At 40.3% G+C, this 13,587-nt stretch overlaps 1 protein-coding gene across 1 annotated transcript in view; it reads right to left on the bottom strand.

The window, feature by feature from the left end:
- Positions 1-13,587, bottom strand: part of JAG1 (jagged canonical Notch ligand 1) — a 63,969-nt gene that overhangs the window by 42,542 nt on the left and 7,840 nt on the right. The window contains exon 3 of the mRNA XM_087716854.1: positions 6,050-6,101. Within this exon, the coding sequence (XP_087572980.1) occupies positions 6,050-6,101 (52 nt within the window). The remainder of the gene's footprint in view (positions 1-6,049; positions 6,102-13,587) is intronic.

The following is a 13,587-nucleotide window of genomic DNA, read 5'->3' as shown; positions in this document are numbered from 1 at the left end:
TCCGTTTCAAAGCTGAAGAGCCAGCGCTGTCTGAAGACGTCTCCATGGACATGTGACCTGCATGACTAAATGTTGAAGGGGCATGGAACGCTGTTACCTTCCCGCCAAAGTGGTCCCTATTTTTCTACTTGCATTTTTACATGCTTTCGAACTGCTAAGTTGGCAGAAGCTGGGACAAGTAACGGGAGCTCAATCCGTTACATGATGCTAGGGATTCGAACCGCTGAACCTCTAATTGACAAGCTCAGCATCTTAGCCACTGAACTATCGCGTCCCTGCAGGTAGACACAAGTAGGTTACAGCCTCTTAAGTTTGAAATAAGGAAGCTATTCCTGCTCAGAGACTCATAAGGTCATTATTTATCCATCAGCATTAACATATCACATTCAATGGTTAAATATATCCTCAAGGCCATCTTTACCCATCTAACACTATCCAAAAAGTGGAATACATTTTTTAAAAAACCCAACATCCTTAGGTGATCTCAAGAATTTTAGATACATAAATATGAATCCATTCGGATTTAAAGACTATAAAGATTAGGGTAGGGAGAACCAGACAATACATTATCTTCAAAATGCTTTCCTAAGGTCTGCTTGAATTATTGAACTATAGCATGCTGACAATATCTAACACTATTCAGAATGCATTCTTTTAAATTGTTAGTTGAACTTTCTCATTCCAACAAGAGATTCCAATCCTGCAAAAGATTCCAGACACCTGTAATTTTCGTATGTATTATCTCAGCCTTATTTAGGAAGAATTCCTGTTAATTTTCATTATGTTGCTGATGTGTTCTTTAAAAGGAGATGTTCATGATATGTTCCAAAGGAGGAATTCCCAGTCCTACAGGTTCAAGTCCTTTGAAAGAACCAGCATGGCACCACCCAATGACTTTTGCTATCTTCAGTCCCAATCTTTTACAACCTACATTGGATTGCAACTCCCGGAATTCCTATACACCATGACGGAAACTAATTGCAGACCAAATCCCATTACAGTCATTGTAGCTCAGGGGTGTCAAACTTGGGTTGTCATGTTGTCATTATGTGACATATCATAACTAGAGCCGAGGTGGCGCAGTGGTTAAATGCAGCACTGCAGGCTACTTCAGCTGACTGCAGTTCTGCAGTTCGGCTGTTCAAATCTCACCGGCTCAGGGTTGACTCAGCCTTCCATCCCTCCGAGATGGGTAAAATGAGGACCCGGATTGTTGTTGGGGGCAATATGCTGACTCTGTAAACCGCTTAGAGAGGGCTGAAAGCCCTATGAAGCGGTATATAAGTCTAACTGCTATTGCTATAACTTCTTTTCCCCTTCACTAAAATGAGAGGGTGTGGCGTGACCAGCATGTGATGCATCTGGCCTGCAGGTCGGGAGTTTGACACCCTGTTGTAGCTGATTTCCTAGCAGGCATCAGACCGCCTGTCCTTTTAGTAATACATTTGACAGCTCCCATCTAAGAATATCTGAAGAAAAGTATTTTAAAACTGTCACACATCTATTTTCAGAGAAAGGACCAACAGAATACCTGCTTATGTATCATAACCACTCCATACCCGCATCTAATCTTATTCTTCAAGAACAATAAGCTCTTCATATGCCATATCTGGAAAGCACATCAAGGTAACAAGATTCCTATCATTCTTTTGAGATCCTGGAATTTATACAAAGTCAAGGCTTGCCTGGACTTGAATAAGACAGTATTTGTTGTGGAGGGCTGCCGAATGTGAGCCACTCAAAGCTTTGACTGGACGGTAGTAGAAACAAGATGGTAGACTAAATAGTTATCTTCTAGATATGTTAGATTACTTCTTTCAGTAAGCTATCCAAATTACTGGCTATGCAAGATAGAAGTGCTCAGCACTGAAATATAATTGATAATGTTTGCTCTTCAATCTGACATTAATAGAGCTTCTGGACTTTAGCTTTAGGGAACAGCATTCTAAAATTTTCCACAAAATAGTTAATACTTCAATTAGGACAGATAAATGCATTGTCATCCAGTCTAAATTGTGTTTCTCCCAAAGCAATTTAAAATGCTGTGGTTACATTAATTAATCTATCCCGTTAATTTAAAACACATGTAAATTATGAATCAATTGCCATTTCAATATTGCATTCTAATCTATTCATCATAAAGTTCTACGAGACCTAATAAAACTTTGCAATAGCAGATAGCCAACATAACATTGAAAGGGGGAAGTTTCCATTGCCTGGTCACCATTGTGATCAATTATGCAATACCAGATCTATTGCAAATTTACTCATGAATAAGCACAAAGCTCCATCTGGATGTGGTCAAACATGCTTTTCAGTAAAAAGGATTTTAAGTAACTTTTTTGAGGGAAGGGGGAGTTGGTGAAAAACTTCGCTTCCAGAATGTTCGAACAAATAAAGGATTCATTGTGAAGCTTCAGACATTCTGTTTCATGAAATAAAGATGAGATCTATTCAAAGAGATAGTACAAGATACAGAATGAAAAGAATTAGGCTCTTCTAGCAAACAAGAGCTTCTTTCAATTTTCAGAGTTTCTCCAGTTGAGTTAATATGGCAACACCTATATGAGAATCATCTCTCTTTCATATGTTGTTTTATGCCTTTATCTTGCATTTTCTGGTTTCAGTGTCCACAAAATGCACTTGCTTCTATATAATGGAAGTGTTTTCTATCCTTTCCTTGCAATGCAGAAGAAAACATCCAACCAATGATTTACTCATGGTATATCTTACCATAGTAAGATATACCATGAGTAAATGTTAGCAATCTCTGGAGGAGAGCTTTCACAACAATTTGGGGAGAGGAAGATTTAAGGTTGGCTAGATAGAAATGAGAAGAAGCACTACCCTGCAAATTGAACTCATTGTTAAACTGTTTTACTCCTCTCCTCTCTTTAAAAGGAAATTTCTATTTCATTTTTATTTTTACCAATTCATATATGGTAGTTCCTATGCAGAGTTATGTAAATTTCAAAAAAGGAAAGGAAGCAAACACAATTGTAGATGAATGGAAGCATTTCACTCAAGATACCCACCAGCTGTTCTTAGAGAAGGCATTAAGGTAAAGGTAAAGGTTCCCCTAGCACATATGTGCTAGTCATTCCCGACTCTAGTGGGCGGTGCTTATCTCTGTTTCAAAGTTGAAGAGCCAGCGCTGTCCAAAGATGTCTCCGTGGTTATGTGGCCAGCATGACTAAACGCCGAAGGCACATGGAACACTGTTACCTTCCCACCAAAGGTGGTCCCTATTTTTCTACTTGCATTTTTATGTGCTTTTGAACTGCTGGGTTGGCAGAAGCTGGGACAAGTAACGGGAGCTCACTCCGTTACATGGCGCTAGGGATTCAAACCACCGAACTTTCTGATCAACAAGCTCAGCATCTTAAGCCACTGAGCCACCGTGTCCCTACATTTTATCCCCCATCAATTACAATTATAAGGAGATAATAACAATTCCTAAATTTATTTATTTTTTAAAGGTTGAGAAATACCCTAAAAATTTCATAGCCATTAGGAAAGCTGTTTAGTGACGTAGAAGCATGACTGAATTACTCTGATGTAACCTATGTTTACCAACAGAACTGGCTATAAGCAGCAGTCTGAAAAAGCTGAGTATTATCTTGAAAAGGGAGATACAAAAAGAATTAGAATCCAATTTGTGTTAACTGTGAGGGGGTGGCATGCATGTGATTTAAAAGTGAATGATGGTGGTAGTGGTAGACATCTGTCTAAATCAGCAAGACTATTTGTTTTTATCTCCAAATCAAGATGCAACGTAAGCAAGCTTAAGAACATCATGTTGCTTCAAATATGAAGGTAGGATCTCCAAAACTTCATCTTTTCCTTGAACTGGATTTGCCATCTCTGAAAAGCCAGGGTGACTGCAGATGTTACTTATTCTATCTCTGCAACATACTGTACCTGTCACCTATTTAGGTGACCTATATGCTGCCATTTTTTTCTTTAGTCCATCAGTGTCAAACTGGTAGCCTGCGGCCCGGATGCATCACACCCAGGCCACACCCACTCCAGTTCCATGAATGGGAAAAACGTCATGAAACATCACGTGACGTGCTGAATTTGACACCTGTGCTCTAGTCCATACATAGAACTTCATCTGAGTTTCAAGACATAGCATCCTGCTGTGGATCAATTGTAAACATATTCATATAATTACTGAGCACACGACATAAAAATTGTATGGGAAGCAATGTACACAGAGGAAAGTGATGTAAAATCAGCAGTTGTGAGTTCACTTGGGAAAATGAAGGAGGACTGCACAGGTACAATTCTCTAAAAAAAAAATCTAGGAGGATACTTATGGTTTCAATGCTACCTCACTCATGAATTCAGATGTGGTTATACGTCGGGGTCTTCCAGAGATTTTGCCAACTTAATTTCTCTATGGTTTGAATTCCAATAAGAAATGGAATAGTGGCTAGTGATGAAGATCCATAATCATTGAACCAATGCTCCATTGCTTATGTCAAGCTCAGAGAGTGCTGGGTGATTCTTTTGGTCTCATTGGTCAAAGGATATGCCTGGGCTTTGTCCAATGTCTGCTCCCAAGAAGAAGAGAGAGACAACTGAGTAAGCTTTCACAAAATGCTTGATCTTTATTGGTAGTTATGTTTAATTCTTAATGGCAGATAGCCTTTTATGTCTTACTCAGGGGAATTTCAGATGCATTCTTTCCCACAGCCCCATTATTTTAGGGATCTCTCACCTGAGATCAAAGGCTTGTCCAGGTTCCTACTTATTTTGCTGGAGAAAACCTGACACACCTATCTCTTGGCTCCTATATCTGCCACTTAGGTCCCTACCTCTGCTAGTAGCTTCATCCCTAGGGAAAACATACTCTTTAAGTGGCATGTCTGTAAGTTTCTGTCATGGCAGGAACAGAACAGTTGGAAAAGCATTTACATCATAGTCCAAGTTATAAATTATAGTACATTCCAAGAGAAGGTTGGTAGAAGACACCCAGTTTTCCTTATTCCTTGGAAAGATCTTGACTGTATCAAGAATCCCACTTTTAGGAAAGAAGGCCACGATTGATTTATCAGGAAACAGGGTCTCTGGATTCAGGGACTCTGCTACTGTTCCATAATATCTACCTGCTAGTTGTTGTTTTATTACCTGGATATTTTATCTATCCTGTTCTTTGTTCCTGCTTCCTTCTTCTGATTTGATTTTCTCTCTTTCCTACCTTTTCTCCAAAATTTTATTATATTAAGGTTCCAGGTTTTCCTCTCTGCTCAGCCTCAGTTATAATACAGCCCCCTATTCAAGCAGGCTGGCTAGCAAATGGTCACATTATAGCACAGTGATACCATCCATAGTTTTCCTGGCAAGGATCTTCAGTGCCACATGGGGGAAACTGGATCAACCAATCCCAGTAGTCTCCCACAAGTACTCTCTATGCTTGCTTCAAAATCTTTTCAGCTTGCCTGAAAGGAAAGATCCTGAAGAATTTTCTGTCTCATTTTTCTTATTAATGTTCATTATGAGCCATGCAACAATAGATGAGCAGCCCAGATGTGTTTCTCCTGGAAGATAAATTCTCTCTCCCTAATGGAGCAGATTTCTTCTCATTCAACCTGGGACCACCATGGAAAGGGGGGGGGGGGAATTCTTCTGTTGTTGTAACAGGATGTCTATCAAAAATGTAAATTTCAGAATAACTTAAAGAACTGTCATCCCTTATCTGGTCAATTTAATCATGTGAATCTTCCCTGATATTGACCTCACCCAAAATTCTGTCCAAGATTGGAGATATTCTACAATGTACTCTTTTACCATCAGATGCATTGTAACCACAGCAGCAGGCTAGTTAGGAATTCTGGGAACTGTACTCTCATGCATCCAGAAGTCTCCTAGTACATGTCCATCATTTTTTCCCTTTTCTTTTAGATGCACACCATTGTGATTAAGAAATGCATGGCAACTTTGCCAAAGCATGATGAAGGGCCTCATCTTTTGTAATGTCTTCGTAAGTGCTTACTCTTAAATAATTCCAGAAAAGGAAACAAAAAGGGAAATGCATACTTACTAGCACTGTCATTGCTGTAATCCCAGGCTTCAACCAGTAACGTGTAGGATCTCTGCAAGATAGTAAAATGGATCAGTCATTTTTTGTAAGACACACTTATTCTACTACTATGGTCCTAAGTTTTGTAGAGCACCTTCTGAAAACTGTTGAGCTTCTTCCTTTAAATTGTGACTTGCCTGTAAGCACAAATAGTCAATAGATTATAGCTGAAACAAAGGTTATCCTCTTGCAGCTGCTTAAGCTGCCTTATCCTTCCTGGTTCAGGCAATTTAAGGTGAAAAGTCTCATCTTTGTCACCACTAATGCATCTTACATACTTAGAAAGGAAGTTACCATCCCTTCCAGGGTTTTGTTGTTATGTTACATAAAACACGCTGCAAGGAAGAAAACAGCCCTGAGAGGGGGAGATTTTTTAAAAATAATAATAATAATAAAAAAACCACAAACATTTTACAAATATCAATGTTTCCCATTCAGATACCCAGGCATGGTTGCTAGAATTGCACTCTCAAGGTTCAGAGCCATAATCTCCAAAGATTCAGCTTTTCAGCACCTCTTTGAACACTTTGTCTAAAGCAAAGCCATCACTGTTCCCACAAGGATCAGGTAACGAAAGAAAGGAAAGAGCAGATGAATTTGGAAAGGGAGGGGGAAGGGGAAGAGAGGGAGAAATGTGTAAAGCAGCCATGAAAGAAGGGGTGGGGAAAAGGAATAGAAGGATAGTCTCTCCTTGTTCAAAACCTACCTGGAGGAAGAGTTTACAAATGGTTGAACTAGTGGCAACTGTGTGCTTATAAACTCATTAAGCTGCCCTGTGAGATCTGAATGCCAGGAGTCATTGCTGTATACAAGGCAAACAGATTTAGGCTGGAAGGATGCCAGCTGTTATAGCTAAGCCACCTTCTTGTTAACCTTGAATTGAAACAGGAATTTAAAAACTCAGGGAGCAGAGGGATATAATCTGGTGCTTCCTCAGGTTTTGAACTTTGACCTCCCTATCCAAAGTTATAGACCCAGCAGAGCAAGGTATAGCAGGACCTGCAATCCAAATCAAATAGAGGGCAGTAAGTGTCATCTTCATTTGTCCATTCTATACTCAATTTTTAAATTCATCCTGCCTTTGCTACTTTGTAGGTACCTCAAAGCAGCAAACATATGTAATAATGCTCCTCTCTAAACCTCAACAACTCTGTGAGATGGGGTTGGGCTGAGAGAGACTGACTGCTCCAAGTCATCTAACTGGCTTTCATGCCTAATGTGGGATTGGAACTTACAGACTCCTGGTTTAACCATTATATCAAACTGGCTCTCTTCGAACTCCATGAAGAATGCTTAGATAAGTTGGACTGCAGGAGTTGGGCAGTGAAACCAGGAAAGATGTCTAGTAAGATTACATTGCCTATGATGAACATTATAACCGGTATAAACTATGAAATGAAGGGTACAATAAGTACTTCCCATAAATGCTGAACATTGCTTTTCAAACTGTAAACTGCCAGGACATTACAGTCAAATTAAGTAGCCTAGTTGGCTAGAAGGTATAGAAACTTTTTAAAAAGTCTTTATTAAAAATGCCATCCAAACCTGAGAGATAGCTAACACGATTAAATGAAAACCAATCCAAATAGCATGGAAGACTGAGCAAACTTTCACATTCTCCAGAACATTTCTTTGGGTACTATTCTCCATGTTGAAAGTTCTGGATGGATTTTAAAATTTTCTACACTGATGGGCCACAACAAACTTTTCAATCAAAAACTTTGGAATCATTTCAATGCTTAAAAGTTTTTGCATTTACAACAAATAATATCCACTTGGTTCTCACACACACAAAAGAAAAAAAGGCTTATTTCTCATGTAACTCTGAGTGCCAAAAGATTAAGAGTCTGCCAAATATTAAAGAGACCGAGTGCAATCAGATCACCATAATTTTGAGAAACGTGGGAGAAGTCAAATGTTTTTTGGCAGAAGTGGGTTTCTGCTGGTTCACCCCAGATCAAGCAAACTGGTAGTGGTAGCGGCAGGAAGCTCCACCCACCCACCCAGACGCTTCTGCACATGCGCAGAAGCATCGCATGAGCACACGAGCGAACCGGTAGTAAAATAAATTGAAAACCACCACTGATTTTTGGGCAACCAAAAAAAACATTGTAACTCTTAAGGTTTAAATTTGCCTTATGTTTATTAACTGCTCTGCATTTACTGGCCATCCACTTAGAAGACCAGTGGGAAGAAATGAAAAACTACCTGAAACAAATAGTTTCTTTGAGATAAAACAACCACTGTTATATACACAAAGCTGACTTTTTCTAAACAGAACGCAAATGAATTGCTCTTGACTTTGCTTTGCATTTGGTCTCTGAACAAGAGAAAAAGTTTAGTGTTTTTCTTTTTCTTAAAGGTACAGTCTTGGACTACAGCCCAAATATGCTTCATATTGAAAGCAGACAAGGCTTCCATTTCGTTCACTGATAACTGTGGGAAAATGCTTCCAAAAGCATGCAAAGTTGGGCAAGCACAGACTTGTGCCCCGTCTTGCAATGAATGGCCGATTTCTTTTTCTTTTACAGCGCTCATATTTCATTACCACTCCATTACAGGCCTTTTTTTTCCTGAGTCACAACTAAACACGAACAATCTTAAAAAAAAAAGAAAAAGACTGAAAGTACCTTATTCATATCATTCCTTCTCACCCTCCCTCCCTCCCCCCTACCTCATCCCTACATATCGGAAACCTAAGATACCAGCATCACAATGTAAATATACATTAAGCTTTATGGGCAAGTAGTTCTACCTGTCAAGGCACCCTTCTTCCTTGGATTAATTGCGGCAACATTCAGGCTCTATCAGTGCAGAGAGGCACAACATGTTAGAGCAAGCTGGAAGCATACCACTCATACAAAAAAACAAAAAAACAAAGAGCCAATTATGGCCACTCATGCTACCTCTAGTTAAGAGGATGTTTTCACTGCTGGCTTGCACAATCATTTCAGAAGGTACCCTCCTCAAACAGTTCCTGCTCCTCTTAGCATTGTTGGCCAGCATGTTTCACTGCAGGATTATACTGCTACAAGGGCTGCTGTTGCTGTACTAACCACCACACCACATTTTAATGCCACTCCAGCAAGTCTTAATTTGTTTATATGCTCAGTTCAAGAGAGTTGCTTTCATGGTATTATTTTATCCCTTGATTTTTGTTTGATCTGAGAATGATAGTGGCCCCTTGGCAATCCTATTAGGCAACAAGGTATTTCACTGGGAGAGTTTTGAATGGCCATTCAAGAGCTTGCATGTAGTTGGCAAAAGCATGAAGAAACAATTCACCTGGCCTAGTGAAAGGACTCATTTTGGCACATTTTTTTACAGTTCATACAGAAGCTTGACTCCCCTGGTCCCATGTTTGTTCAGCCTGATCCGTTTTAGTTGTCAGGGTCAGGGAAATCTTCAGTGGCACCCAATCAGAGTTTTCTGCTTTAAAAGTCATGTGCCACCAAGACATTAGAGAGTTAAGAGGTGTGCATCAATCCACACTCTATAGATCAACAATTGAGATAGCCAAGGAATGCAGGCATACAGCACAGAGGCTTAATTTTTCCCATGCCATGTCTGACCTTTGCACATCTTTGAATAAATACACCAGTCAGACACAAGGAATTCCACATCTTGAACCTTATCCCATCAAGTCAAGGTACTAGGCAACAAGTAGGCAGGCAGCTACAAGAGAAAGTCACATCCAGTTCACTAGTGCAACTCTATCCTTAGCCAGCCAGAGACAAAGAGGCCTCCATACAATCACAGGAAAAGAAAACCATGTATGCCTGAAGTTTATGCTTGGGAACGATGAAAACCCCCTGTATGGCTTATTCAGAATCAAAAACACAAAGCAAGCCCCCCAAGGCATGTAATATGAACCTCCAGAAAGGAAGGAATAGGCTCATACTACTGTTTAACAGGTCACTCCTCATCAGGGAATCACACTGTGTCTGGCCACTACCATTTCAGCCTTACCAGGAGAGGAGGAGGAGGATGTGATGATTAAGTTGCCCCAACAGTAACCATTCTATACATGTCAGAGATAAGGCAAGGGAAAGTCTCCTTTTCTAAACTCAATGTTTTCCTTGTGATGCAGAATATATTGGGACAGCCTGTTATCAAGCATGCCCGCATCCACATCCGAGACAATCTTACCACTGATCACATTTCTGATTTCTGATATAAGAAAATTTGTAATATCTGTAAGTTGTAGAGATATTAAGAAAATCTTAATATCTGTAAAAGCCAGGCACCCAGTCTTTTCTTGGTTCTCTTTTGTTGAGTATCTTTGCTCTTCCTGCGCAAACACTGTTTTGTCCCCTCTATACAGTTTGCCAGTCATCCCACTGCAGCCCCTTCTACACAGATATTTTTTCAGCAATCTGCTGTCCAGGGCTACCTCTAGTTGGGATGTACTGACAGAGGAGCCTTGCAATCTTGGTCATTACTTAAAAAAGGTCTGCTTTAAGCTCTTGAGAGCAAACCATGTTGCTACAAAGAGACTCAATATGAATGCAGTCATAAGAGATTAAATGATTTGCTACTTGCCTTCTTCCATTTTTAAATAATTCTGTCTAGTTTAACAGCATAGAGATTTATTTCCTAGCAGTTTTCTATCCAATATTCACCAGCACTGACTCTGTTTAGCTTCCGACATCAGCCTCCAGCTGCCCTATGCTGTGATTCTGGATCAGTGTGAATGTGTAATGTTAATACTCAGAATTTGTAACCCAAAACTTCTAGAACATGCCCATTACCTACTTCTGGTTTACAAATCTTCCTGGACTTCTGCAAGCAATGACAGTTTGAGTGACAACAGTTTTGATATTTGTTTAAACTGGGGCAGGCCTTTTATGTGCTGGCATCCAATGAAAATGCATACTTGTTAGGTTCCCACGGCCATAAAACTGACCCCTACCTCTTCCTTCCTTAGTTAACTACACACTCCTAACCCAAGTATATAACCTCAAGAATACAATTGGATTCCCTGGGGTGAGAAAAGCTTACATCAATGGATAAAAGGGGAGGGATTTTTTTTTTAAAAAAAGACTGCAATTCAGAAAAACCTTCTGAAACAGGTGTTATTTATTCTCTCTTTCTTGTTTTGTCCCATTTTGGGAAAGGGGGGGAGGAGCTGCAGTCATGATAGAATCAGAAATAATTAAAAGGCACAGGAATTCCTGAGCAAACCAGAGAATTTTAAGATGTTTGCAGGAAACATCTCCAATGTTTTTTCCTTCCTACCACTTTTTATAACATGAAACCAAGCTCCCTCTTGAGCCAACTCAACTTAAAGAGAAATTATATTCCCCCCCCCCTTAATTTCTAAATTTGAGACATGCCTCTGTGGCCCCGTCTACATTCCACAAGCCTGGGAAAAGCAAGGATCTAAGTATGACTCTTGCCAGCAATAGTTCTCATTCCCATGCACCTCACCCTTGTTGTGCTTTTCCCCAAAAGAACCAGAATGCCATACTGTACTTCGTACTAAGAGATTTTTTATGTCAAGGTCCCAGGTTTAAATCTGGCCTCTGCTGGTTGATGCAGCAAAAAATGTGAAGCCAATCTTGATATTCCAGCACACAAGATTTACGTCTCCTCCCACTTGGACTACCTTTTAAGTGGGAAAAATGGGAGGAAAACATTTGATGTTGTAATAAATCATATCACTTGGGTTGTCAGGACCTGGCTCTCCTGTGTGTGTGTGTGTGTGTGTGTGTGTGTGTGTGTGTGTGTGTGTGTGTTTTAAATATTAAACACAAACCTTGAGAAGCTTTATCCTTTTTCTCAATATTAGCCATTAATTAAGAATGCTTTCCCTTTTATACTTATCCTGTTTCCCTGAAAATAAGATCTCCCCAGATAATAAGCCCAATCGGGCCTTTGAGTGCATGTGCTAAAATAAGCCCTCCCTTGAAAATAAGCCCTCCCTGAAAATACTGCAACACAGCAGCAGCCATGAGGGGACCATGCTCACCGCCTCCTGCACCTCAAAAATAATAAGACCGCCCTGAAAATAAGGCCAAGCGCTTATTTTGGGGGTCAAAAGAAAATAAGACCCAGTCTTATTTTCAGGGAAATGCGGTAGTTTATACCTTCTACTTTAGTGCTGTTGTCTTCAACTTCCTTCTGCTACTTTCCAAAGGGAACTGGTAGAGGGTTGGCATCAAATAATACTCGGCCATGTTACTAAAAGTGGGTAAGGGAAAAGGATTTGGGGGTGCTGTTGGAGAAAAACTCATTCCCTTGAACAAAAAAAAGGTAATGGGAATATTGTTCTTGTTCTAAGTTAGCAGTTCTCATGCAATTTTAGCCAGAAGTCCACTGGGGTGGGACTGGGGGTGAGTTGCTAACCCCAGCTCCCCCAGTCTTGAAAGAAACAGCAAGGCCTAGCAAACATCTCTTTCCCTCATTACAGATGCAAAAAGGGAAAGGAGAAATGTTAACATGTCTGACAGCATGTTAGGGACAAAGAAGAAATGTTCTCCTGCCAAGGCTTTCTAGTGGAAGAAAGCCCCAAAGTGGAAGTGATGCCATCATTCCAAATTAATTTCCTTCCATGCTTCTTGAAAGATCCATTGGCAGGATAGAGTCAAATTTAAAAACAAAAACACCCCCCCCCCCAACACACATACATACATTAGGTGTAAAATCCAGATTAATTGGCAATACTTTCCATATACATCTGGCCAGATGCAAGAAAGCTAAGTCAGTCCATGTGGATACTCAGAATCAAGCAAAAGCTCCAGAGAGGTAGAATGGCTTCTTTTGTTCTCTGGGTATCTGCTGACAAGGACTCCTTTCCACATTCAGGGAAGACAAAGCAACTGGAGGAACCCCCTCTTCTCCTCCCTCCAATCAACGATCCTTTGGTAGTTATTTGAGTTATATACATATATAAAAAGTGGAAGATGCTCTTCTAGTACCTGCAAGGCTGTAAAGAGGCCATGTGGGTTATAGATGGAGGAAAGAACCATCGGGTAGCAGAGCCCAATTAGATGGCTTGAGAGATTTTTTGGCCAGTACCATTAAGACAAAAGACTTATATCAGGGGTAGGGGACTAGAGGTGATATTCAGCAGGTTCTGACCAGTTCTGGAGAACCAACAGCGGAAATTTTGAGTAGTTTGGAGAACCAGTAAATGCCACCTGACTGGCCCCACCCCCATCCATTCTCTGCCTCCCAAGTCCCAGCTGATCAGGAGGAAATGGGGATTTTGCAGTAATCTTTCCCTGGAGTGGGGAAGGAATGGAGAGTTTACAGTATCCTTCTTCTGCCACGCCCACAGAACCGGCAGTAAAAAAAAAATTGAATCCCACCACTGCAGGGGAACTTTATGACCCTGAAGAATACACAGGTCCATTTATTCAAAACATCATAGAATACAGGCCTCTTCCTCTGTACCACTCAACAGACTCCCTTTCGTCCAGATAGCTTTCAAAATATTCAAAGTGTTTCCACCAGCTGTGGAAAATCAGCCTTTATCCCCAACCAGCTGATCAGCT

Source organism: Thamnophis sirtalis, unplaced genomic scaffold (genome assembly GCF_051295495.1).
Source record: "Thamnophis sirtalis isolate CommonGarterSnake01/CBP01778 unplaced genomic scaffold, rThaSir2_p1.2 scaffold_5, whole genome shotgun sequence".
Taxonomy (NCBI): domain Eukaryota; kingdom Metazoa; phylum Chordata; class Lepidosauria; order Squamata; family Natricidae; genus Thamnophis; species Thamnophis sirtalis.
The sequence above is the reverse complement of the archived record's forward strand: the minus strand, read 5'-3'. Positions and strand labels throughout refer to the sequence as shown.